Here is a 27921-nt window from a genome sequence, read left to right as displayed (position 1 = left end):
AACTGTGATATTTTATTAAGGTTTCTGCACCTTTTTTTTCAATTTTGTAACCAATTTTTAACTACTACCGCAAATCTATGATGATACAAGTTTGGCCAAAAATTTTCAAGGACTTTATATCATTGATTATGTAGATTTTAGTAACAGAATATTTGTCCAAAAAGTCCTTATTTTGTCGTTTTAAAAAAGAAACAAATACGACTTATAAGATTAACTACTAATTTTCAAGTATATACAAACAACTTAATTAAAAGTATAATACGAAATATCAAGCAGGATAACTAAACTTAACAAATAATTTCATTTAGTTGTATAGTTATCAACGACGAAAAATTATTTGTAAAATTAAATAATTATAAATAAATAAACGCATATTCAACGCCCCCCAGTAGGATTTACCCCTGTGTCGGGGGTCCGGAAACACACACACTACACAAGCACAAACGACCAGACCACGAAGTTCATCTATATGGCCAATACAAATGTCTGTCGTGAGCGGGATCGAACCTGCGAGACCCAGCGCAACAGCCAGTGCTGTGACCGCAACGCTAACGCGTAGTCAATTAAATTGTCCCATGATTATATCATACTTATTCATACTTATTAAGCTGTGTGGCTACGGCATTAAAGAATATAGCCATCCCCTCTTTTCCCTAGGGTGTCGTATGAGGCGACTAAGGGATAACATAGTTCCACTATAGCCTTGGAACTTAAAAAGCCGACCGATGGCGGAATAACCATCTAACTGCTGGCTTTGAAATACATAGGCCGAAGACGGGCAGCAGCGTCTTCAGTGCGACAAAGCCAATGCTGTGTCACCAACCCGACTGACTATGGGCAACACACATGAGTTTGCGCCATTTTTAGCGCGAACTTGTGGAGGCCTATGTCCAGCAGTAGACTAAGATAGGCTGAAGTGATGATACTTATTCTAACGACTACAATAATAATAATATATCACTTAAAACACTAACTTGTTATTACTTCTGCCTAGTTTAGCAAGCTACGTGAGGAAGATCCTAAGGCAATCTTAATCTTAGCAGAGTAACTTAAAAAAAAAAAACTACATCTAACAAGCAAGATACTGGTTAAAAATACTTAAGTAATTCAATCAGTCCATTATTTGGTCACGATTCATAAATTAAAGAAAAAGTAAGTATCTTGCCTTCTTAATTTTGAGTCACTGCTTTTGTGACACAACATATTACCTATTTATTTAAAAGACAGTTTTTCCAAGATCATAAAGTGAAGTAGTGACTATGGATAAGAACCGACAAACTCTTGTTTAATTAGTTTTACCCATTTGGAGAACACAGTCTCCATGCAACATCATACATAACTGAATACTAAAATTGTTCTGATGTCGTATATAGCCTTATTATATACGTGTAAGTATGTAATGTAATGTATTTGTGTGAGTGTATGTATGTATTAAAAAAATACCGTCAGCGTCGGACTACGTCCTAACTTTACTAGGTAGTCACAGGACTGTTAATTTGCAGTTCTAATGATAAATCGCCTATGGGTATTATAATGCATGTTTAACAAAAGGCATGGGCATTTAGAGCCAGTGGATGGTAATTTTAAATAAATAAAAAATATATATAACCTATGTAATTTTAGTCCAATATAGCCAATTAACATTTTATGTATTATATGATATTCTGCTTTGCTTTTATTTAAGCTGCTTGCGTGAATTTGATTTAACGATAAAGACCGGTAATAACGTCTAAAATATGGTCTACCATAGCTTAAGTATATACGTTCATGAACTATAAGAGCTGGCAAAACAGTATTTGATTATATACTAAAGGGCTAGTTCAATCATTTTGCGCGCTGTAACTTTCTACTGATGTTATAATTGGCAAAACCGGACTAAACTGTAGATATCAGTCGTTGAAATTATATTTGGTGTAGTTGTCCTCGTGGTTGTGAAAACCTTTATGCTTGATGTATCGACCTTCGACGGTAGTCTGAACGCAACTGTTGCAGCCGAGGCGTTTACGATCTCGGCAGGTCCAGTTGATGGTGTTCTGATATCGATTGTTTATCCAGTACTTGTTGTCTTTAAATATAAGCACCATGCTTCCAGTCCGATTCGAGGGTAGATAGTATATCCCTGAAAAAATAACCTTATACTCATTATATGCATACATACGAAAATAATTTACGCCTCAAACTAATAATCGGGAAACCATAACATATGAAATTCAAAAATGTAAAATAACTTCTAAAAACAACTTTAATAGGTAAAAAAAAAACAGTTAAATAAAAGCTTTACAAATGTACCAGAATAGTGTATTCTATAATATCATCAAAATTTGTTTCCATCTATAAACTAGCAGGTCCCTACCAGAAACATGCTTCCAAAGACAGTCAGTACATTAGTACAATACCCTATAAGTACATTATTAAATCACATGATTTTAAATATAACATAGAGTATATCAAAGAAAAAAAAAAACTATTAAAATTAGAGTCATTTAAGAGATTGCCTAAAAATGTCCTTTTCTCTAATAAATCTTCCATCGTGACATTGTCTCAGACGGGGTGGTTCGTGAATGTGTCGACCGCGAAATATAGATATGTAATCGCGTCCGTCAAAGCCTTTGTACGTGATGACGTCAGCGCGACAACCGTGGACGTCCCGTGACGAACAGTACCACTGCTTCTTCCCGTGCGCTTGATGATTCTTCATATAAAAGGTGAACCCGTTAAGTATAAGCAGACCAGCTCCCGTTCGTCCCGGTATGAACGATGCAGGAACTGATGAGAAAAACCAGAAAATTAACCTCGGTTTACACGAAATAAAACACACGTTTTTTTATTTACAAATACTTTATTTAAATTATGACAATTTGGTTGACGGTTATGTATCAAAGCAATATACGCCATTTTGAAATTGTAAAAATAATATGGAGTATACATTTGATAGACAACTGTCAGCCATATTGTGTTATTCTTCTATGAGGCATAACCTCAAATATATAGTAACTTGAAGGATGCAAGGATAGGGATAGGGAAAATAATTAGACCAGCCATTCCGCATTTCTTTATTTTCCTTCTCAATGTTGTCTTTATTTATTTAAAAAAAATATACAATGTTTTATATAAATCATACATTAAAAATATTGTAGTAAAAGATATAAATAAATTTATAACAGAAAATAAAATTTAAAGGGCTTCGAGCCCTAGTAATGGCACCACAGTTGTTTTATAAAAAGGAAACGATTTTTAAAAGACGTCCAAATGATGAAAGGAGAGCATTTATTCATTATTTAATTAATTAAAATATTGTTGCTGTGTGTTTTTAAGTGTGTTAACATATCAGTTGATGCATCATTACCAAATAAAACCTTGTAAATTCGACTATAGTGTTATTTTTTTAAATTTAATTTATTAAAGTTCAGTTAAGGAGTATTTTCTATAACACATGGAAAAACAATCTAGTACATTTAATATTTTAATGTAAAAAAAGCTTCATAATAATTTACTAACAAAACCATTATAATAAAAGAACAGGAATCGAACCTGTTATCATACTACTAAGAAGCATGAAAACTATACCAAAAACAATTCTCAAACACAAACTTAAACCTAATACAACAAACAAACAAGCATACCTACATAGCCTCTATATATTTTTTTCATGAAGACCTTGCCTAGTAAGTTAATAATGAATATCATACTATGTTAAAATTATTTATTTGTGCCCCCACATGCGTATCTTACTTATCTAAACTTACGATTTAATGAAACTTTTTAATAGACATCGCTGCAACCTGTAATATCCCAGTGCTGGGCTCTTTCCCCATGTGGGAGAAGTTAGTTTATTGGACAGATGTCTCTTAAATAAAATTTTTGGGATTCGAACCCAGAGTTTTTAATGCCACTGTAAGCTGGTTAAACTGTTATCTTAGGTTTAACCAATTTTAAAAATTCTTTATTAAACAATTTTTAAAGGTTACAGGCCATATAATATCAAACCACGACAGTCACAGTAGCTATATTAAATCTAAAAATAAAGGTAAAAAGTCATATGATTTTGACTGACATCTGAAACTTGAGTTTCAGATGAATCTTCTGGGAATCGAACCCAATAAGTTTTTAATTTTTACTCAATTGTTAACTTTTTTCATATACGTATATATCTATTTCTAGTTCTATTATATTCTATTAAATGTATTTTAGATAGCAATAATAACCTCTATAAATTAATACTAAGAATGTAATTTAATATTCTTTCATTATTTTTATATATAAGTAAATGTTGTAAAACTTTGAAGGAAATCTGTTAATTTGTAAATTTAAGAAGAAATTCTGAGTCAATGAAACAAACAAAACATACATTTCCCAACCTTCTTAATTATAAACGTTTTCAAAACAATTATTTTAGTGGATCTTCTTATTCTTAATAATATCAACAATTGTTTAATAAGCGGGGATCGAACCCGCAATTACTAGCATATCAATAATATTCCGTGACCACTATGTCAAATTTGTGACAAAATAATATTGTTATAAGGATTCGAACCCTATACAAAGTATTCTATGTTCAATATTCTATTCAGATATTAATAAAAATTGTAATTGGCAATCGAACCCAATATAGCCACTTCTATACTTTCATTGGTCGCATCAATCAAAGACAATTAAATTATTAAATAATTATGTTTGCTCTCAACCGAAAAAAAACGACTTCAATTACCTTGACAAGTAATACAACGTAAGTAGACGAAAAAAATTAACAAACGCATTAATCGTCACTACGATTTTCGAGGGAGACCCTCGATTTCTCTGGGATTCCATGATCAGATCCTGGTTTTCTTATATCTTCTTTCCAACAAAAAAAGAATTATCAAAATCGGTTCATAAACAACGAAGTTATTTTTGAATATACAGTAGAATTGAGTAACCTCCTCCTTTTTTGAAGTCGGTTAACAATAAACAAAATCATTATCAGCTCAAGCAGGAATCGGACCTGCAACATCTTTTATAATGGAAACAGAATGTATTACCATAAGCTTAAGTCAATGTATCCATCTAATTCTTCACGTAAATATGTTTTATTTAATTTATGTACACATTTAAACCTATTAGGCAAGATCCTCTCGGAGATATGACAAGCTCCTTTGAAATAAATAATAAATAAATAAAATTCATTAATATTTACAACACACGGTTACCTGTTCCTACAGTAAGCAACTTAATGCTTGTGTTATAGGTCACTGCCGACTTGTATAGCTACATATATATATATATATATACATATATATATATATATATATATATATATATATATATATATATATATATATATATATTACACCTAGACTCGGGGGTGGGAATCGAACCCAGAACCCCAGGAACAGAAAGCAGGGTCACTACAAACTACCCCAATGGGCTATTCAAAATTATCAGTATTTGAATAGAACATCAACATTCATCAGTATAATACAGAAAGATGCATCATTTCATACATGCTATTAAAAATGTCTCCAAATAAGTATGTAATTCATTTCAGTGTTCTTTTGGTTAGTTTTCAGTTTATATGAAAACCTTAGATTTTTCATGTACTCATGTAATGAAATTAATTTTGATAATGAGACAAAATTTTTATAGAAAGAACAAAAGTTTACATAAGGAAAAAAGTGTAAATGTGTAAGAGGTTAGTATAAAAATGTCATTTACTTACTTTGAAAGATATTTGGCTATCATCTGATATTGCATTCTAACAAAAAACAAGACAATATAACTTCTTTATACTTAAACAATAAATTAATATTAAAGGTTGTTATTTAAACATACAACAACATCGTTATAAATGCCTTCCTTTCACTGTATCAAAACAATCATTTTTAAATCAAATTTATTTAAATAAATTAGCTGCTTTAACTATAATAGACATTTGGAGGTCCTTTAGTAGGAAACTTACTCTCTATTACTCACCAAACCGATGGCTGCTTTCAGTCACAGGACTCCAAAATAGGGTAAAAGCGGGAACAAAAACTAACCTTAACACAACATAGCACTTCGCTTATTTCACAGATTAACACTCATTTTTCAGCACAAAACTATTGCTTCAATTTTAAATAACTATATTATTATTATTTTAATCAATATTTATAGCAAAAATACGCGCAAAACAACTTTAAAAACAATTTGACGTTTTGATGCTTCAAGAATTTACAACGAAATTGTTGAGACGCACACTTTGTCGCGGTCGTTTATGTTGTATTACTTACTTTAATGACAAAATTACGCGAAAAACTCAATCTCAATGCGTTTAACAAAGCATTATTGTAAAAATATTATTAAAACAACAGTTATTTGGCATCGAGAGAGTTATTTTGACATTTCAAAAGTGACTGTGGCCACAGGCTAATATTTTTTGTATTACTTTTGAAGTGTTTTATATTAGCGTTTTATAACATTTATTCCATTTTAAGAATATTTATATAGCTTATGTAGTATTAAAGCACAAAAATTAATATATTTCTGTTTCAAAAAATTAATTTTAAATAATTTAAATTATTTAGACCTTGCTACTAGAGCCATCTACTAACTTATATTGGAACTAAAACCTAATATTTGGTCGTACTGGTTGTACTAATGAAGTACCAGCCAAATACTTATGGAGTTCACAAGAAAGGGGCACCACCAAAGACTAAAATAACTTGCTTATACAGGGCACCACCTTGTAGGAAGATTTAGCTGAAAAAGTGTCCGCTAAAATGTCAAATTATAGTTCAAAATTCAACCGAAAGCGCTAATGTTATAAAAATTATGATATGAAGTGAGCAATTACAGAGAGCATGAAGTATGCTGACTTCATAAAATATTTGTTATTTATATAACCTAAACAGTTACTGTGAGATAACTTTGAAAGTCAATAAATTACTGTGACTTTTGTATAGTGAATATGAAGTGACAATTGTGATAAAAAATGTAAAAGTGATAGTGTGTATTTTATTACGAATGTATCTACATATTTCTCCTTATTTTTAATTTTTAGTTTATTTGAAAATTACACTCGTGCTATAGTGGCGTCTCCTATTTATTTACTTTGCACGTACACTGATATGCAGAGTGCTCCTTTTGGTTGAAATTTAGAATTGTTTGGCACGAAAAGAAGAAATTATGCCAATAAACGGCCTAATTTAGAGGTTAGATCAATGGGTCTTGTTTTTTTTTTTCAAGAATGGTGCATTACCTTGTGGTGTAGAACAGGGTGTGAAGTCCTGCGAGTGGTATAGGAGGGTTGAGGGGGACTCCCCCATAATCAAAATCAGGAATCATTAAAATTATTTATAAATAATAAATTGCTACTGCCCTCTAGTGGATAATACAGCTCACTACGTTATAGTAAATGTGGCCATGTAAATCATCTGATCGATAGTTACCGAAGTAGTTTTACTGTATTCCGATAGATGGCGTCACGACAAAGTACTTAACAAAAGCACAGGTATGCCATACACACAAAGATAGATTGAAAGATAGATAGATTGAAGGATAGATTACTCAAAAAGAACTCGTTAAATCTCGTCATATTAAAGGCCTAAATTTGATGAGGTAACACATGTACATAAAAAATGCAGTCGAATTGAGAACCTCCTCTTTTTGAAGCCTTTAATCGACTATAAACTAAAACACTAAGAATAAGAAATGTAACAAAATGTGGTCTTTATTGTTACAGCTCATTTCCACGAGTCGTGTTTTTTTTATGTAACCAGATCGGCCAATAAGCGTATGGCTCACCTGATGGTAAGCGATTACCGTAGCCTACAGACGTTTGCAACAACAGAAGCATTGCAAGCGCGTTGCTGACCCTATTCCTAACCCTGGCTAGGAACTCTGTCACCTTAATCGCCAACAGTATACAGTACACACACACAGTATTATTTAGATATGATCTTCTGTAAGGTCGAGGTACTACCCCAGTCAGGCTGTTCCATATTTTGAGCAGGACATTTCCTACTATGCCCTACCTCAGTGCCTTACTCAGTTATTTTATAGCATACCATATAGGTATAAGTCTGTGGATTACATTATTATTGCATTTTGTTACACTAAGGTGGAGCTGTTGTTAATTTAACAGGATTTTAGACCATACCCCTCTTCTGTAAAAAAATACAATAAATACATATGTAAAATTTCACACACCAGGAGCATCACACGCGTGATCTTGAAGAGTTTTGATTATCTTACTACAGGAGAAAAGACTACTTGAGAGGAGTATCATTTGGCTGTGATTTTCCGCAATATTTCTAGCTTTTTCTGGTTTCTCTCTCTTTTTCTTTGAGTAAGTAATAATAAAATATCCCGTTTTTGAATAATTTTAGCAATAAAAATAACCTTGTTAACTTAAAATCAAGTAATGTTGTGTTTTTGTACATATATTATGTAGTTCCGCAATATTTCTAGCTTTTTCTGGTTTCTCTCTCTTTTTCTTTGAGTAAGTAATAATAAAATATCCCGTTTTTGAATAATTTTAGCAATAAAAATAACCTTGTTAACTTAAAATCAAGTAATGTTGTGTTTTTGTACATATATTATGTAGTGCCCTACCGCAATAATACATTATTTCAGTATTTAAAATTTTGTTGTCAAGCAATATAACTATTGTTGAACACGACTGAGAAAACTCAACGAAAGATTTATTTCTCACTTTAAATCTATAGTTATATTCATACACAATACACACTTTTAACTACATTGAATAATTTATCACACTTAATAACTTATACGCCACTTATCGAGCAACAACGTTACCCGCAAAATAATTAAACAATAACGGCTTCTTCACTTACAATTTATCATATTTATAGGACAACGATCCCGTCAATACACGACAAAGATGACAACTGACCAATTAGAAAATTAGTATTAACTATTCGGAAGATGGTGTCTCCATCCTTATGCTCTTCCTGTACAATAACAAATAATAATCAGAATAAGAACATTTAAATGATAACGGTATTTATTGTTTAACTACCCTGCAAATCAGATAACAAAGATAGTGACTGACTAATCGTAAATTAATAGGTATTAAGCATTTGGTAGATGGCGTCATCATCTTTGTACTGTTCCGGTATTAAGTGAATAAACAATAAGAGTAATATCGACACAAAATCCAATATTTTAATAATTGTCAGAATTACGATAGATATTACTATAAATTGTTTAAGATCATTTTCTGATGAAAAGATGCCTTGATGCCCCGAGGAAATACACTCTTATGAAAGAAAATAGATTGAAATTTAATTCCAAATACATTGTTCATTCCCAAGGTTCGTGTTCAATGTTATAGAATTAATAATTTCATTACTGTAGCAATTCGCCTTTGGCGATTTTAGATGAGGTATTGTGTCAGGTATATATCAAGAACTCGTTAGTGTGCTTTAATATGCTTATTATTATTTTAATGGTAACTGTATTCATTTGATTTTAACATGTGCCTTTTGTGAAGCAAAGATTTATGTTAATTTTATACAACCCCAAAAACAAAAAACAAATCGTACACTTACATGATTCGGGTATAGGCTTCAAAAGTTATTGAACCGAAATCATTATCATTATTGTTATCATCATTTCATCATATAATAAAACTAAGTTGATAAAATGTGCGTGCCAATAAAACTTAAAAAGGATCCGGCACGATAAAGGATCTTATATAGTGTGATAGCCCTTTATAACTACTTAGCCCCCCCTCGAACAAGAAAGTTCCCGTTTTAATCTAAAGGGCGTGTTTTTAAAGATATAAGGGCTTTCCAAACCTTCAACTTGGAAATTAAGTGTAGTGGCGCCATCTGTTGTCGAGTATTTGAACTTCATTCTGAACAATGATTATTTGGGTTGCATTTTGAAAGGCGTTGCGAGCAATTGCAGCATGTGTAGTAATGGCGCGAAATCTATTGCTGCAGAATCTATTGTTACGGCGGACGATAACGTCGAGAACATTCTAGAAGGTGTGAGAAAGAAAACATTCTAAAACTTTCTCGAATATCCTAGAGCCTAGCTCTCTGAAAATATAAGAGCCCGGTGTCGCCCGCCAGAGTTAGTTCGATTTCAACTGCGAAACAAGCGATTTCGAAACGAAAAGGAAAGAACTTATTTAAAAAAAATAGGGATTGGAAATTTTTGTTAACTCCCGTGCGAAGCCGGGACAGGAAGCTAGAATTATAATATTAGTGAAATCCGGTTTTGCAAAGGAATTATATAGTCTAGTTTATCTATTAATGAAAGCCGCATAAAAACCCGTTCTATATGTTTTTAGTTTAACGCGAACAAACAAACAGACAGACGTAACATGAATTTTGTCTCATAATATGTTATAATATTACTTAAATATGTATAGCTAGTGTGTATTACTTACTTAAAATCAATAATGATATCATCATTAATTGATGACACGTTAGCGCAACGGTTACAGCCATGCGGATTGCGGCTTGTGCACTGGTGGTCGCGGGTTCGATCCCCGCTCATGGCATAAGTTTGTATTGGCCGTACAGATGTTTGCCGTGGTCTGGGAGTTCGTTCTTTTTATTGTGTGTTTCCGGGCCCGACACAGGAGTAAATACTAGTCTATTGAGTTTAAGACGTTTTGTTTATTATTTTAATTTCGAATTTAGCATGCATACAGACTTTTCTGGAGTGTTCGTGGCTGATCACAAAATTTGTATATAATTAAATTCATTTGCATATATTTCACACATATAGGTACGTACGTCTAATCTCTTGGTAATGAACTAACGTCAATCATTCTGTCGCAGAAGACGTATTAACTGTTAATTTGTTTTACCACATTTCACCAACTTTGAAGAGAAGGTTGTGAATTTATTTAGTTTTTGTCATTGTGTGTTTTATGTATATGATTAATTATATATTTATTATTACATACAAACACGTATAAATACATACTTTTGTAATAATTCATTTTCTACCGTTTGGTTAAGAAAATAGGGAATATTGGGGTTTTAATGCGAACACTATTCATTATAATTTCATTACTATTTTATATGACTAGATATGTCCCGCGGTTTTCCTCGGTAAACGGGCTATCGAACACAAAAATATTTTTTGAATTTTATCCAGTACTTAAACTTTTTAGCTTTGTAATGTTAGTATAGATATGGACTTTTAAGTAATAAGGATGGAAAAAAGTTACAAGTAACACGCTTATTTTAATTTTCAATCCTTAACTTTAAATATTACCACGCTTCCTACTTTAACATAATGACAAGAAGTTAATCTCATGACGCAAACGAGAAATAGTCGTGAGAAGTTTTAACTTTAGCAAAGGGCATGCAAGTAATAAAAGAAGCCAGTATATATTAGTATTTTTTGTAAATTGATCGTTCACAAAATTGGTTAGTAAAAATATTAACTGAGCGTTTTCAGGCGATAGTCATGGCTGGATATCTCTCAAATCGCTTTGATGTTCCACATGGCTCACATTTGGAACCACTCTTCTACAATGCTTACTTGTATGATATTGGTTCAAGGATTGTAAGCATTGTAACTATCTACTTAAGAGATACGCTGATGACAAAAAGAATTTTTTACGCAATTAATACCATGCAAGAATGTATGTCGTTGCAATGTGATCTTAATTGCTTATTCAGCTTTTATACTAAAACAATACAACGGTCAAAGCATTTATTATCATTTCAATAATAAATAATAATAATAAATAAAAGCTTCACACTCAACGGCCCCTTGTAGAATTTTCTCCTGTGTCGGGGTCTGGAAGCACACACAATACACATGCACAAACGCCCAGACCACGACAAACATCTATATGGCCAATACAAATATCTGTCGTGAGCGGGGATCGAACCCGCGACCGCCAGCGCAACAGTCAGTACTGTGACCGCTGCGCCAACGCGTCGTCATGACAATGACAAATAAATTAGTAGAAAACAATGTATGAGAGATTTGGAGGCCCACACTTTGATCAAAAAAATACTATCAGATTATATAGAAATTACACTAATGAAGGCATATAAAAACCTAGCCTTTCCTGTCACGCACGTCCACTCTATGGTACCAGCTGGCACCTACGGTATTTCCGAATCGTTAAGACTTAGGGATCTTCAAAAGAAGAGCATATTCCTATTTGAAAGGTCGGTAACGCCCCTGCTAATCCTCTGATGTAGCGGGTGTCTGTGAATGTTGTTTTCACTTTGTTTGTTCTTCGCGTGTGTAAACGATTATTATGAGTATGCTAGCCCTATATGGTTACACTTTCAATACCGTGTTTATCAGAATCACCTAGATCGTACACAATTTTTGAAGTAAAGCTTCTTTACGCCCGCTTGACTTGGGCAGTAAGTTAGTGAATGCGTGAAGAGAGCGTTAGGAAAGTGTGGAGGCGAACGGAGCAAGAGAGAGAGGTGCGAGCACACATTATCTTTCTCTCTTTCTATCATAGCTAGTTTATTTATTTATCTAATATATAAAATTCTCGTGTCGCGGTGTTTGTAGTTAAACTCCTCCGAAACGGCTTGACCGATTCTCATGAAATTTTTTGTACATATTGGGTAGGTCTGAGAATCGAACAACATTTATTTTTCATCCCCCTAAATGTTAAGGGTAGTCCACCCATAATTTTTTTTTTAATTTTTACATTTTAATTAATTTTTTTTAATGATACGTTTAAATATATATACAACCCTAAATTTTCAACCCTCTACGATCAACCCCTACTTTTAAATAGCGTTTAGCAGCAAGACAACGTTTGCCGAGTCAGCTTGTTTATTTATATAGGAAGCCAACATAGCATACAGTGGTTTTCGTCATTCGTACATAGTTAAGCATAGAATATCTTACACTACACACCACACTTACAGGCTAACTCAGTAAGTAATACACATCAGCTGTTTCGAAACTTATGCTTACAATAAATATTACCTTATGACAAATTAACTCATCAACAAAAGTATTAAAAAAAGAGTGTAATAATTTATTAAAACCCGTGCTAAAACAGTAAAAAATATTTAAAATAAAAAAAAGTAAAAATATGTAGGTATATGTAAAAAAACAGCGAAGGACAACAATTTCAAACAATATCATAAAACTTATAACAGCGTAATACATCGCGAATTTCGTAAATATATACAACAGCAACAGCTGTTGTATATATCTTATTATATATAAATCTCGTGTCACAATTTTTGTCCTCAATGGACTCCTAAACCACTTAACCGATTATAATAAAATTCGCACACCATGTGCAGTTCGATCCAACTTAAAAGATAGACTATATTTTATTTTGATATATTATGTTATTATTATATTTCAGAAAAAAATAAGGTGATACGAAGTTCGCCAGGTCAGCTAGTTTATTATATATGTTTATATTTATTTTTATACATATATTTATTTTATATATTTTATTATGTTGTAAAAATATCAATATCTGCTTCCTTTTTTAAAATTGAACGATACAATTTTATGATTCTATATAAGTCTGTATTGATACCTAAATTGGTTCTAGCAAATCTGTTCACAAACGATTATTAAGACCTGATAACAATTAAAAATTAAATAAAGGATTATCGAAATCGGTCCACCCAGAACAAAGTTATGAGGTAATACACATAAAATATACAGTTGAATTGAGAACCTCCTCCTTTTGAAGTAAGTTAGAGAATGTGTTCTTAGAGCAATCGGTTTATACTACATTGTATATGCTATTGTATGAGAAGATTATTTTTAGAATGGTTGGAATATTTAAAATTTTATCGCAAGCATCGGTGGTTCAGTGGTAGAATGCTCGCCTGCCACGCGGGCGGCCCGGGTTCGATTCCCGGCCGATGCATCAACTTTTTTATATTTTATTAAAGTAAAAATGAATGTCTCTATGTAATAACCTTTCTTTTACTTAAAAAACTAACTTATTTATGTACTGGTACAATTTTGACCATTTATTTTATTTGAATGATTTTAGAACACTTACAATTTAATATCTGATTTTCCGATTACTTGCCAGATTTTTTTTTAATTTAAACTCATTGATGCACAATATATGTAAAAGAAATGAAACAGTAAAAGGACTAATAATTTTTAATATATTATATATTTTTCGTAATGTATATTATAATCGTATGTGATATTAATTTGTAGAACTATGTCACTATCAAGTTTTACATATATTTGCGTTCTATAGTGAAAGGAACAGCTGTATCATCAAATGTATGAAGATGGTCTTTAGAGTGCATCTAATAATTATGACAATTACGCGGAGCATCGGTGGTTCAGTGTAATTTTTTGTAAATATATCGAATGTATTTTAATTTTCTTTTATATAAATATTTTTTTTTTGCCTTTGTCATCTTTACATATTAAGGTTGGGGAAAATCTTTTTACTAAAACATACGAAAAGGCTTTTTCCTTGACTCGTTATTATTTTTGTACACCTTTTATATGCCTTGTCTTGAACAAGAATGAACTCAAAAAAGTTAAGAATTGTCCAAAATATTCTACAGTTCGGCGGATCGTTTTTATATTTATTAATTAAAGTCTAATCATTTAATAAAACACAAATATAATTATCAATTAACGTCAAAAGGAACTAACTGACTTAAAATGTGTATAAATTTGATAATTCAACAAAACAAGTTACTACAAAAAATTCTGTTACTTGAACAATTGTCATCCATTTTTAATTTCTTAATATTTTTATAAAATACAGGCATTGCAATAAAAAATTGTTTGCATCGGCCGGGAATCGAACCCGGGCCGCCCGCGTGGCAGGCGAGCATTCTACCACTGAACCACCGATGCTTACTACATAACTGTAAAATATATTGCCACATTTAAAGAACATCTTCACAAAGTTGATACAACTGTTACTTTTACTATCTAAGGAACGATAATAAATTGTAAATGAGTACTTAGAACCTATTCGTATCTATCCGCCAACCCGTAGTAGAGCAGCGTAGTGGATTAAGCTTCTATCCTTCTCCAACTCTCCGTTCTCCATTTAACTGTATTTTTTATGTGTGTTAACCTCATAACACATAATTATGTGTCGCTGTGTGGCTACGACATTAAAGAATATGGCACCCACTCTCTTCCCGTGGATGTCGTAAAAGGCGACTAAGGGATAACACAGTACCAATACTGGCTTGGATCTTTTAAAGCCGACCGATGGCGGTATAACCATCCAACTGCTGGCTTTGAAATGCACGGGCCGAGGACGGGCAGCAGCGTCTTCGGCGCAACAAAGCCAGCCCTGCGGTCACCAACCCGCCTGCCCAGCGTGGTGACTATGGGCAACACAAATGAGTTCGTGCCATTTTTGGCGTGAACTTGTGGAGGTCTAGGATTTTCCTTTAATGTTATTTGTATTTAATGTATGTATTGAACATGATATTCGGAAAACTTTGTATTTCACTATACATATACGTCAACATGTAATTCACTTTAGATGTATCTCAATTTTGATTTCTACGCAATATTTTAATAGAGTTCCATAGTGTGACATATTCACGCATATACAAACTTTTTATATCAAGCATAATAATCAAACCTCATTTTACGTTTTTAATTTAGAAAGAAATATTTTTTGACAGATGAGAAGAATTTGTATTTTAAATTATTCTTTATAATTTTTTTATACGAGTATTGTACGTATTTATTCTATTTATATTTTGTTACGTGAACGCTGTTTCTGATTCTAAGTATTATTCTTTAATATAAATTCGGTGGAGATATCGAAAATTTTTAATTACTTCATTCGCTAAAATAGTAAAAGTACTTAAACGAAAATGAGAAATTTTGACATTTAAAAATTTATTCGATATTTGTAGTTGAAGAAAGCAGTTTTAAAAATGAAACAAAAGCTCAAATAGAAGTAGGTATTTTTATGGCATTTATAAATAAAATAATTGACGATGACCTTATAAAATAGCATCGGTAAAAAAAATCAGACAAGTGCTAGTCGGACTCGCGCTCGAAGGGTTCTGTACAATTGACTAGGTAAAATATTCAGACATTTTTTTGTATACATATTTGTTTTAATTTTGTTATTTAATATTAAAGTAAATATACAATTAAGTATTTTGTGAATATTTCAAGTGCCTACCTGTTACCATTTATTGATATCGAACAAAAATAGACAAAAATGGCGTTTTTTGTATGGGAGCCCCCCTTAAATATTTTGTTTTTATAGCGGCAACAGAAATACATAATTTATGAAAATTTCAACTGTCTAGCTATCGCGGTTCTTGAGATACAGCCTGGTGACAAACAGACGGACAGACAGACTGTGTAAGTAATAGGGTCCCGTTTTTTACCCTTTGCGTACGGAACCCTAGAAATAATTGTGTGAGCTGTCTGAATGTCTTTCTTAAATCATTTATTCTTAATAATAATAATCAAGGTAGGTATACAAGTTATGGAAACGGTAATAACCTGAAATTTGGAGAAAAAAATAACAATTCATCAAAATGGAAATAAATTAAAACTATAAAAAGAAGTTAGATGCATCGGCCGGGAATCGAACCCGGGCCGCCCGCGTGGCAGGCGAGCATTCTACCACTGAACCACCGATGCTACACAAATACCTTTTAAAATATCGAATGTACTATACATCTTTATACATTTGGTGATGCAGCTGTTCCTTTCACTACAGCACGTACTAACACTTGATAGTAACCTTACAACAGAGGTATGTATTGTGAAACAATATTATCGTTAAATAGTTATTGAAATCTTTATTTATATAGGTGATTGTCCTTTAATTGTTTACTTGAAGTATATCTTAGGTAATTAGGTACTGATTTTGTTTTTATCCAAGTGGTGTCACTCACGGAGCCAGTTGCAAACAATATCGTTTTGGCCTGTTGGCGTGTTGGCGTGTTGGCGTGTTGGCGTGTTGGCATGTTGGCGTGTTGGCGTGTTGGCGTATTGGCATATTGGTGTGTTCGCGTATTGGCGTATTGGCGTGTTGGCGTGTTGGCGTATTGGCATATTGGTGTGTTGGCGTATTGGCGTATTGGCGTGTTGGCGTGTTGGCGTGTTGGCGTGTTGGCGTGTTGGCGTATTGGCGTATTGGCGTATTGGCGTATTGGTGTGTTGGCGTGTTGGCGTGTTGGCGTATTGGCATATTGGTGTGTTGGCGTATTGGTGTATTGGCGTATTGGCGTATTGGCGTGTTGGCGTGTTGGCGTGTTGGCGTATTGGCGTATTGGCGTATTGGCGTATTGGCGTGTTGGCGTGTTGGCGTGATGGCGTGTTGGCGTAATGGCGTATTGGCATATTGGTGTGTTGGCGTATTGGTGTATTGGCGTATTGGCGTATTGGCGTATTGGCGTGTTGGCCTGTTGGCGTATTGGCGTATTGGCGTGTTGGCGCGTTGGCATGTTGGCGTGTTGGCGTGTTGGCGTATTGGCATATTGGTGTGTTGGCGTATTGGCGTGTTGGCCTGTTGGCGTATTGGCGTATTGGCGTGTTGGCGCGTTGGCATGTTGGCGTGTTGGCGTGTTGGCGTATTGGCATATTGGTGTGTTGGCGTATTGGTGTATTGGCGTATTGGCGTGTTGGCGTGTTGGCGTGTTGGCGTGTTGGCGCGTTGGCATGTTGGCGTGTTGGCGTGTTGGCGTATTGTCATATTGGTGTATTGGCGTATTGGCGTATTGGCATATTGGCGTGTTGGCGTGTTGGCGTGTTGGCGTGTTGGCGTGTTGGCGTGTTGGCGTGTTGGCGTATTGGCGTATTGGCGTATTAGCGTATTGGCGTATTGGCATGTTGGCGTGTTGGCGTGTTGGCGTATTGGCATATTGGTGTGTTCGCGTATTGGCGTATTGGCGTGTTGGCGTGTTGGCGTATTGGCATATTGGTGTGTTGGCGTATTGGCGTATTGGCGTGTTGGCGTGTTGGCGTGTTGGCGTGTTGGCGTGTTGGCGTATTGGCGTATTGGCGTATTGGCGTATTGGTGTGTTGGCGTGTTGGCATGTTGGCGTATTGGCATATTGGTGTGTTGGCGTATTGGTGTATTGGCGTATTGGCGTATTGGCGTGTTGGCGTGTTGGCGTGTTGGCGTATTGGCGTATTGGCGTATTGGCGTGTTGGCGTGTTGGCGTGATGGCGTGTTGGCGTAATGGCGTATTGGCATATTGGTGTGTTGGCGTATTGGTGTATTGGCGTATTGGCGTATTGGCGTATTGGCGTGTTGGCCTGTTGGCGTATTGGCGTATTGGCGTGTTGGCGCGTTGGCATGTTGGCGTGTTGGCGTGTTGGCGTATTGGCATATTGGTGTGTTGGCGTATTGGTGTATTGGCGTATTGGCGTGTTGGCGTGTTGGCGTGTTGGCGCGTTGGCGTGTTGGCGTGATGGCGTATTGGCATATTGGTGTGTTGGCGTATTGGTGTATTAGCGTATTGGCGTATTGGCGTATTGGCGTGTTGGCCTGTTGGCGTATTGGCGTATTGGCGTGTTGGCGCGTTGGCATGTTGGCGTGTTGGCGTGTTGGCGTATTGGCATATTGGTGTGTTGGCGTATTGGTGTATTGGCGTATTGGCGTGTTGGCGTGTTGGCGTGTTGGCGCGTTGGCATGTTGGCGTGTTGGCGTGTTGACGTATTGTCATATTGGTGTATTGGCGTATTGGCGTATTGGCATATTGGCGTGTTGGCGTGTTGGCGTGTTGGCGTATTGGCGTATTGGCGTATTGGCGTATTGGCGTATTGGCGTATTGGCGTATTGGCGTTTTGGCGTATTGGCGTGCTGGCGTGTTGGCCTGTTGGCGTGTTGGCGTATTGGCATGTTGGCCTGTTGGCATGTTGACCTGTTGGCGTGTTGGCGTGATGGCGTATTGGCGTATTGGCGTATTGACGTATTGGCGTATTGGCATATTGGCGTATTGGCGTATTGGCGGATTGGCGTATTGGCGTATTGGCGTATTGGCGTATTGGCGTATTGGCGTATTGGCGTATTGGCGTATTGGCGTATTGGCGTATATGCGTGTTGGCGTGTTGGCGTGTTGGCGTATTGGCATATTGGTGTGTTGGCGTATTGGCGTATTGGCGTGTTGGCGTGTTGGCGTTTTGGCGTGTTGGCGTATTGGCATATTGGCGTATTGGCGTATTGGCATGTTGGCGTCTTGGCGTATTGGCGTGTTGGCGTGTTGGCGTGTTGCCCTGTTGGCGTGTTGGCGTGTTGGCCTGTTGGCGTGTTGGCGTATTGGCGTGTTGGCGTGTTGGCGTGTTTATGACAACAACCGGGACCGACAGCTTAACGTGTTCTCCCAGGTACAGTAGAGAAACCCAAAATAACAGACATCCAAACCAGAAAACTGGAAGAAATATTTGTACAAACACAAATATCTATTTCGAGCAGGAATATAATAATATGGAGGAATATAACCCGCAAACCGCTGGTGTTTAGCCGCCTAAACGCACCACTACACCAGAGCTAAGTTGTTATATCGGGTCGGCAACTTTAAATTATACAAACTTAAGCGATTTCAATACTTAATTAAAAATAAGTTTATGAAAATGTACACAGGGTCAATTCTAAATGTGAAGCCAGATTTAAACTAAGAAGACATTTTTTTTATGCTCGAACTTTTTATCTTTTGTATTATATTTATAATATTACTATAATCAATAGTAATTTTATAAGTTTTATTATCTTTATTTATAGTTATGTGTAATAGTAAAAAGAACAGTTGTGTCAACAAAAATATGAAGATCGTTTAAAGTTGAACAACATTTTAGACTATTATTACAAGCATCGGTGGTTCAGTGGTAGAATGCTCGCCTGCCACGCGGGCGGCCCGGGTTCGATTCCCGGCCGATGCAAATACGTTTTATTTATTTTATAATTATTGTTTAATTAGTAATTATTGTTGAATTAGTACTCGTCGTTGTAACTTGTTAGTTGCGGGCACAGTTAGTTAATCAAGATATTTTTTTTTTGTAAAAAATAAAAATGGTTTTAATACTTTTTCTTCTTCTTTAGGGTTAATTTCTTTCAATAGTACCATAATCGCAGATGATTTCCCCAATGTCAGGTGGAAATAATTTTAATATTCTAGAGTAAATCCTATTGACAGGCATAAATCCTTTTGACAGTTTTTCCGTATAAGGTTCGCAAGTTTATATTTTTATATTTAGGTCCGACGAAACTCCAAAAAACGATTCATGGTTTGACAAAGAGATGATTAAATACCACCGAAACTAACCTATGTAAATAAATACATACTGTCGAACTATTTAATAGGTACATATTTTATTGAATAAATTATCTGTTTGCACAGTACTGAGTTCGTAAGTGAACTGTAATGTTCTTGACGAAAGAAAGTTCTTTAAACTTAACATGATATAATGATGACGATAAATAAATAAAAGGTGACAAAAAATATCTTTCTTTGTAAATTCATTAAAATTTGCAAAAATAAAATTGAATCTGTGAATAATTTTGCATGCACATTGTTATTGAAATTGTAATATGAATAAGCGAAAAATATTATAAAAGGCTTTGTTATATTTTTTTTTATATAAAAATATGAACATTTGACAATTCTTATTCGCTAGGAACTTTACCCTCGCTCGTGCGAGAACACAAAAAAACAGCTAATAGATATACTTGGGTATTAAGATATTTGATATTTGAAAACAATAACTAGAAACTATTATAAATAAACCAACCAGTGTAACGTTATACGTACATTATGCTGCTAAATTAAAATATGCTTAAATTTAATATTTAAAATACGTGAAATGAATTTTAAAAAAAACACCATTAATTTATTATAATTAAATCTTGCATGAAAATCTACAGTAATTTATAAAACACAATTTTATCATAAATTATTTTTTTTCTACAAACAAATAATATAAATTCATCAACCGGCAGTTATATGTTCGCGCGGGCAACATTTTATCTTTTTAAAAATTCAAACAGATCTTTTGTCTTGGGTTATAAAAACGGCAGCACCGGTCGCCGCCACGTCATTCATTTTTTGAATTTTGGCTTGAGAAATTAGTTAACGCACATCACATTTTTTATTACGGTCTCTAATACGGTGTCGAATATATATTTAAGCATCGTAGCCGTTATCTCTAAAATTAGTGTGATCCTTGCTTAGCATTTTCTCGATTAAACAAATATAATTATTGTGTCAGTGTTTATCGCCCCCAAACTGGGTATGTGGTATTTTTATATCGCAGGCAATTTATGTAGTTTTAATGCAAGTAATCATGCCTAATGTAAAATCTAATATTTGTATTCAGTAGCATAAATCTCATTTAAATTATTTTCTTAGATTTCATCATCTTTCAAATTTACCCTCATATTTAATATTTTTTTAAAAATTGTAAATTCATTATCAGTTAACCTTCTTTTTTAAAATATTACTCTCCACTTCTGGCTTTATGATTCCACGGCACTACTGCTACAATTTAGGTGCTTTCTTTTATAACGCAGTGCCGTGGATGTTTGCAAATAGTACTGGAACGCTTATTGTTATATTTTGATGGCGCGTTCCAGGGTTCGACGTTTGGGTCACCAATTTGGACGTTTTCATCCAACCCTTTCACCCCAACGATGAGAATGCTCTCCGCCGGGTTTTGAATTACCCGTTCCTGCCGCCTCCGGTGGATAGCGGAATCTTGCCACGCGACTCCCGGGATCACCAACTGCACGGCGAAACAGGAGAGTACCTGAGCCGGACTGCATTGGAGCTTGTGTGAATTAAGTGCTCAACCCCGCCCATATACATATTTTTTTCCATCTACCTCACCGGGTTGACATAATATAATAAATCTTTTTAATGCATGGTCCTCTGGTTTCATTTATGTCCTTAATAGACCAGGGGAACCGTGACACCAGAAACAGAATTAATATTCATAATGAATACCCGACGTAACGACGAAAAAAAAAATCGAAGTATAGAGATTATTGAATTGCATTTTATGTTGAATACAATTTCGATTTCTATCCAAGTTATTTGCAATTATTCCAACCGTTTCGTGGCAATGTGACTCTTATTTATATAAAATTAAGAACTCAGTTCCTAAGAAAGGACGGTATTATAAAATGTCCTAAAGAGAGTTGAGATTTCCATACCGCGGTGTTTCGACGAGCTTGGCCTTTTATTTTTCCATTTCCCGAACAAAATATCGTTTGATTGTTACAATTTGAATAATGCGATTCGAGTTCAAAGAAAAAATAAAGATTAGACTTTATTCTATTAAAGTGGTGAAATGTGCGAGGAACTATCCCAACGATGTACAAAGATTTGAAGAGTAAAGTGTGTTATGTACATAGAGTCATTGAGGTTTGTTTGTTTAGGATAGAATGAAAGAAACAATAGCGCTTTTGTTTATTTACTTGTCATCTTTTGTTTTATACAACTAGGTCAGCAAACAAGGGTACAGTTCACCTGACGGTAAGCGATTACCGTAGCTTGTAATCGTCTGCAACACCAGAAGCATCACAAGTGACCTATTCACCACAGGAACACAACACTGCTTGAAAGGAATATTGTTTAATTGTGATCTTCGGTAAGGTCGAGGTACTTCTCCAGTCAGTTCTTGTATCAAGTAAATCTTTGTATTTTTGTATTCTTGTAAATAATAGTTTCAGAAAGGTATATGTTGCGATGTTTTCTCCTTTCTCTAGATATTTAGAACAGGAAAATAATAATTTTAGCTCTAAGTTACATAAACAAACGATATACCTACCTACCTTATTTTAATTTTTCTTCGTGACACCAATTAAATTTGGGTGTGGAATACTAATCAAGATATTCTTCTGTTCAATTTTGGTTAAATATAAAAACCCATTTAAATAAGAAAAGTTACAATATATATATATATAAAATAAGTATGTCCATTATGTGTGACTTCGAAGATTCCGCAAGACAAAAGTCTTCGAACAAAGCGTCCTGCCTGTGTTAACATACGCAGCCGAGACGTGGACACTGACGAAGGGACTAGTCCACAAGTTTAAAGTCACTCAACGTGCAATGGAACGGGCTATGCTAGCGGTTTCTCTCAAAGATAGGATTAGAAATGAGACTATCCGCGAGAGAACGAAAGTAACCGACATAGCCCACAGAATAAGCAAGTTGAAGTGGCAGTGGGCTGGTCATCTGTGTCGCAGGACCGATGGCCGTTGGAGTAGACGGGTCCTAGAGTGAAGACCGCGTCTTGGCAGGCGCAGTGTGGGACGTCCTCCGGCCCGTTGGACCGACGATCTACGTAAGATTGCCGGTGTAGGCTGGATGAGGATTGCGGAAGACCGGGATGTCTGGCGCGAACTTGGGGAGGCCTATGTCCAGCAAAGGACTGCGATAGGCTGAAGTGTGAAGTGTACGTGACATTTAATATTATATACAAAAATAACATAAATACTCATAGCTTCAAAGTATGCTGTATGATATTACAACAAAAATAGTTTTATAAATTTTTGGCATCGACTCTGTGAAAGTTCTTAAGACGCTTAAATAAACTTTGCGACGTCACAGTTGCTGACTCCGAAACAAAGACGTTGAAACAATTACACACAACTCGACTTAATAAATGTTATGAAATAACTCACAACTTAAGAAACTCAATATTTTCAGATAGTAAATACCTTGATAGTGTTAAATTAAAAAGTGCATAATTGGTCTTAAATTTTAATCGACGTTGAACTTTATTTAAATAAATAATTATTTCAAATGAACGTTGACTAATAAAGAAATGTAAATATCTACAATAGCTGTTTATACCTGGTAACCCAATAGTTCATTTAGGCAACCAAACGGCTTTTTTACGATGGCGGCTGGCGCAACACTTGTGGTCGGCCGTATACGAGCCCTGGGGCTGGAAGTCGCCCTGAAGAAGACCGAGGCCCTACTGTTCCATGGGCCTCGAGGGGGACCCCGTCCAGGTACGCGGGTGACTGTGGATGGGGTTTCGGTCCGGGTGGGGACCCAGATGAGGTACCTGGGTCTCACCCTGGACGGGAGGTGGGCTTTTGGGGCTCATTTTGCAGAGCTAGCCCCAAGAGTCGTGAAAGCCGCCGCCTCACTGGGAAGGCTGCTGCCAAACGTGGGTGGTCCGAGTGCCCATTGCCGTCGGCTGTACTCCGGGGTCATCCGGAGTATGGCTATGTACGGGGCACCCATCTGGGCGGACGCCCTCGGTCGTGCCAACAAAATCCAGCTGCGACGGCCGCAGCGGGTCATCGCGACGAGGGCGATACGCGGTTACCGGACGGTGTCCTGGACGGCGGCGTGCGTGCTGGCCGGCGATCCCCCCTGGGAACTGCAGGCGGAGATCCTCGCCGAAACATATCATTTTGTGGCGGCGAGGAGATCCCGGGGGGAGTCTCCTACGTGGGAGGAGCTCGCACGCATGCAGAGGCTGGCGCAGGACACCCTGTTGCGGCGGTGGACGGAGGACTTGGCTTCGCCAGTCCCCGGGCAGTGGACGGTGGACGCAGTGAAGCCGGTCCTCCGGAAGTGGGTGAGGCGGCGGTTCGGGCCGCTGACCTTCCGTCTGGTGCAGGTGCTTTCCGGACATGGGTGCTTCGGTAAGTACCTGCACCAAATCGCGAGACGGGAGGCGACTCCAGCCTGCCACGAGTGTGGAGCGCCAGAAGATACGGCGCTCCACACGCTGGAGGCGTGCGCCACTTGGGAACCGCAGCGGCGCACGCTTTCAGCGGTTCTCGGACGGGATCTCTCGCTGCTGAGTGTCGTAAAGGCTATGCTTGACAGCGAGATCGTGGCAGGCGGTGGTCTCCTTCTGCGAAGAGGTTATGACGCAGAAGGAGACCGCGGAGCGGGCCAGAGAGGAAGACGCCTCTGCTGGCCCACTCCGGCGCAGACGTACGGGGGCAAGGAGAAGGCGGTTTGCCCACCTCCTCCCCCCCTCGTAATAGTGGGGTCGTCGGCCGATAGTCGGGGGACTTCGGCCGGCCGGACGACACGACCCCATACGTCTGAGGGGTGGCCTTGTTGTGAGCGAGGCCACCCCCCATCATGCCGAGGCCCGGAAGCTTTGTCCGTGCCTACCGCTGAGGCGAGGTGGTGAATGCTAGCGCGACCCCTCTCGCCCCACCCAGGCGGATGACTGCTAACACGTGGTGGTTTTTAGTCAGTAGGAGTCTGACATAACCGTCTGGCGCCCCCGCGCTGGAGGGTATCCATGATGGATTTTCCCCAATAAAAAAAAAAAAAAAGGCAACCAAACGGCTGCACATTTTATACGTTTCATATTATCATGTCATAATATTTTTATATTTGTGATGTTGAATTATCAATTAAATAAATTTTTATTTTTATTTTTAAAATAAATAATAGTCCAGGATTTTTTGAGGCAACCTATTTTTAATATATTATCTAATATACTAAATTTATTATAAAGTATGTTTCATTCTATTATCAGCTCAGTGAAGATCGACTTAGGATCGGATCTACTAGTAAAAGGAAAGTTCAAACGCATTCAGACATAAAAATTTGAATCACAAGTAGGTATTTTTACCCTTAACAATGTTTGAGCTGTTTTAGCGTAAAGAGGTAGGAAAAATTACACTATTATTATTAAACTGAGGCGGGGTACAGCGGGAAATATCCCTCTCAAAATCTGGAGCAGCCCGAACGGGGAAGTACCTCGACCTCACAGAAGATCACTTCTAAATAATACTGCTTTCAAGCAGTGTTGTGTTCCTGTGGTGAGTAAGGTGACCAGAGCTAATGAGGAAGATTGGGGGTAGGATCGGCAACACGCTTGCGATGCTTCTAGTGTTGCGATTTATAACTTACGGTAATCGCTTACCATCAGATGAGCTGTACGCTTGTTTACCGACTTTTAAAAACAGATGGGAACGAAGTTCTTTATTGCAAAATATTAATTTCAAGTTCTATTCAAGGTATAAAGAAAATAATTATTCGAGTATACATTTTTTGTTATGATTTTTTTATCGAAAAAATAAAAAAACACTACTTTACAAAATTATCTTAACACCTTTATTTTATTTACAATGATTTATTTATTTATTTATTAAATTTATAAAAATATATGTCAGCAATAGCACTGTCGTACGCAATTAGAAAGGAATTTATAAGCAACAGATGCAACGATCGCGCCACCTAGCACATCGTTCGATAAGTCATCTACCCTCATTTATTATATTACTCGAGCTATTCTGACGTGTACGAAACGAACGGTGCAACCGCCGCTAAGGCAGTCTTGGCTCTGGCTTGGCACGATACACTTGTTGTATCCTGCTAGTAGCTTAACCTAGACTCGTTCAATAATTAATTTGTGCAAGCGAATTAATTGTTATCTATTACGATTAATTTGGCTAGGCGAGGCGTATAACTCGAGCAGTGAAGGTGAGCGTTGATACGTATCCCAAAGGAGATCTCCTTAAACCTACACCTGGGTCGCAAGTCCTAGGCACTGCTCTGAGTTACTCCCTCCGCCACACGATAGACACGTGTTCGGTGGACGTTACAATTTCGTTATAATCTTTTTAAGTACTACCTACATAATATTGTAAAGAGTGCGAGTATAACCTACGCCCGCGCCCTGCGAATATAGAAAAGGAGCATCCAATATCAGTCGAAAGACTACATCAGAAGTGGGATTGGATCCACCCCCACTTTCAAAATTGAACTAATTTAGTTACATTGAACGAAGAAATGTCTCTCTTCGCTTTCGGTATGGAAGCTATTTCAGAAAATAGCTGAAGTTATAGGCCCATCTCCTGACGATACATCTGTTTTTAACGAGTGTGCAAGTTAGTTGCATTATTTTGTGGTGATTAGTGGGTACATCGATCATCGTTTTATTTTCTTTTATTAGTGGGTACATCGGTATTTTAGTTCTTTTCGGTCGTTCTGTAATATTCTTATCGGTTAGTTAGCTGGTTGAAGGGGCCTTGTACGCCCGGGCCACGCTACAGAGTGAGGGTGAAGGGGCCTAGCACGCCCGACCCACGGTTGTTAGCTGGTTGAAGGGGCCTTGTACGCCCGGGCCACGCTACAGAGTGAGGGTGAAGGGGCCTAGCACGCCCGACCCACGGTTGTTAGCTGGTTGAAGGGGCCTTGTACGCCCGGGCCACGCTACAGAGTGAGGGTGAAGGGGCCTAGCACGCCCGACCCACGGTTGTTAGCTGGTTGAAGGGGCCTTGTACGCCCGGGCCACGCTACAGAGTGAGGGTGAAGGGGCCTAGCACGCCCGACCCACGGTTGGTAAGCTGGTTGAAGGGGCCTTGTACGCCCGGGCCACGCTATAGAGAAGGGGCGAAGGGGCCTAGCACGCCCGACCCACGGTTGGAAAGCTGGTTGAAGGGGCCACGTACGCCCGGACCACGCTATGTCTAGAAGTGATGAAGGGGCCCAGTACGCCCGTCCCACTAGTGAATTATGGTCTCAGCGTTTTGGTCAGGAATAGCCGAACAGTTATTAATGTCACCCGTTAGTGTTGTATAGGTCGGGAGTAGTAACGCCGAGTTGGCGGATGCATGACATGGACGCACGAGGTCGTGCGATTGTCAGGATTGGCCGTGTCAGCAATAGCACTGTCGTACGCAATTAGAAAGGAATTTATAAGCAACAGATGCAACGATCGCGCCACCTAGCACATCGTTCGATAAGTCATCTACCCTCATTTATTATATTACTCGAGCTATTCTGACGTGTACGAAACGAACGGTGCAACCGCCGCTAAGGCAGTCTTGGCTCTGGCTTGGCACGATACACTTGTTGTATCCTGCTAGTAGCTTAACCTAGACTCGTTCAATAATTAATTTGTGCAAGCGAATTAATTGTTATCTATTACGATTAATTTGGCTAGGCGAGGCGTATAACTCGAGCAGTGAAGGTGAGCGTTGATACGTATCCCAAAGGAGATCTCCTTAAACCTACACCTGGGTCGCAAGTCCTAGGCACTGCTCTGAGTTACTCCCTCCGCCAC

General features: G+C 37.0%; 2 protein-coding genes and 4 non-coding genes across 6 annotated transcripts; 3 read left to right on the top strand and 3 right to left on the bottom strand.

The window, feature by feature from the left end:
- Positions 1-1596: 1596 nt before the first annotated feature.
- LOC123658004 lies at positions 1597-7299 on the bottom strand. The gene is made up of 3 exons (XM_045593483.1): positions 7214-7299; positions 2608-2792; positions 1597-2119 (listed from the first exon to the last, which is right to left on the bottom strand). The coding sequence occupies exons 1-3, from the start codon at positions 7297-7299 to the stop codon at positions 1890-1892; spliced, it is 501 nt and encodes a 166-aa protein (XP_045449439.1). The 3' UTR covers positions 1597-1889.
- Positions 7300-13751: 6452 nt separating this feature from the next.
- On the top strand, positions 13752-13822 carry Trnag-gcc. Its single transcript has one exon. It is a non-coding gene; the product is annotated as a tRNA-Gly (tRNA).
- An 894-nt stretch (positions 13823-14716) lies between these two features.
- Trnag-gcc lies at positions 14717-14787 on the bottom strand. Its single transcript has one exon. It is a non-coding gene; the product is annotated as a tRNA-Gly (tRNA).
- A 1702-nt stretch (positions 14788-16489) lies between these two features.
- Trnag-gcc lies at positions 16490-16560 on the bottom strand. The gene has a single exon. It is a non-coding gene; the product is annotated as a tRNA-Gly (tRNA).
- Positions 16561-19735: 3175 nt separating this feature from the next.
- Positions 19736-19806, top strand: Trnag-gcc. Its single transcript has one exon. It is a non-coding gene; the product is annotated as a tRNA-Gly (tRNA).
- Positions 19807-23869: 4063 nt separating this feature from the next.
- LOC123658003 lies at positions 23870-25461 on the top strand. The gene is made up of 2 exons (XM_045593482.1): positions 23870-24303; positions 25387-25461. The coding sequence occupies exons 1-2, from the start codon at positions 23932-23934 to the stop codon at positions 25459-25461; spliced, it is 447 nt and encodes a 148-aa protein (XP_045449438.1). The 5' UTR covers positions 23870-23931.
- The last annotated feature ends 2460 nt before the right edge of the window (positions 25462-27921 follow it).

This window comes from Melitaea cinxia, chromosome 11 (genome assembly GCF_905220565.1).
Source record: "Melitaea cinxia chromosome 11, ilMelCinx1.1, whole genome shotgun sequence".
NCBI classification, from domain to species: domain Eukaryota; kingdom Metazoa; phylum Arthropoda; class Insecta; order Lepidoptera; family Nymphalidae; genus Melitaea; species Melitaea cinxia.
Note: the sequence above shows the minus strand (reverse complement) of the source record. Positions and strands in the feature narration are given on the sequence as shown.

Excerpts from the sequence above, each read along its gene's own strand:
- LOC123658003 (XM_045593482.1), top strand. The coding sequence starts at position 23,932 with ATGAGGTACCTGGGTCTCACCCTGGACGGGAGGTGGGCTTTTGGGGCT. Across the intron at positions 24,304-25,386 it reads AAACATATCATTTTGTGGCG|CTCAGTGAAGATCGACTTAG; the intron begins GCGAGGAGATCC and ends TTCTATTATCAG.
- LOC123658004 (XM_045593483.1), bottom strand. The coding sequence starts at position 7,299 with ATGATTCCTGATTTTGATTATGGGGGAGTCCCCCTCAACCCTCCTATA. Across the intron at positions 2,793-7,213 it reads ACCCTGTTCTACACCACAAG|GTTAATTTTCTGGTTTTTCT; the intron begins GTAATGCACCAT and ends GTGTAAACCGAG. Across the intron at positions 2,120-2,607 it reads TGACGTCATCACGTACAAAG|GGATATACTATCTACCCTCG; the intron begins GCTTTGACGGAC and ends TTATTTTTTCAG.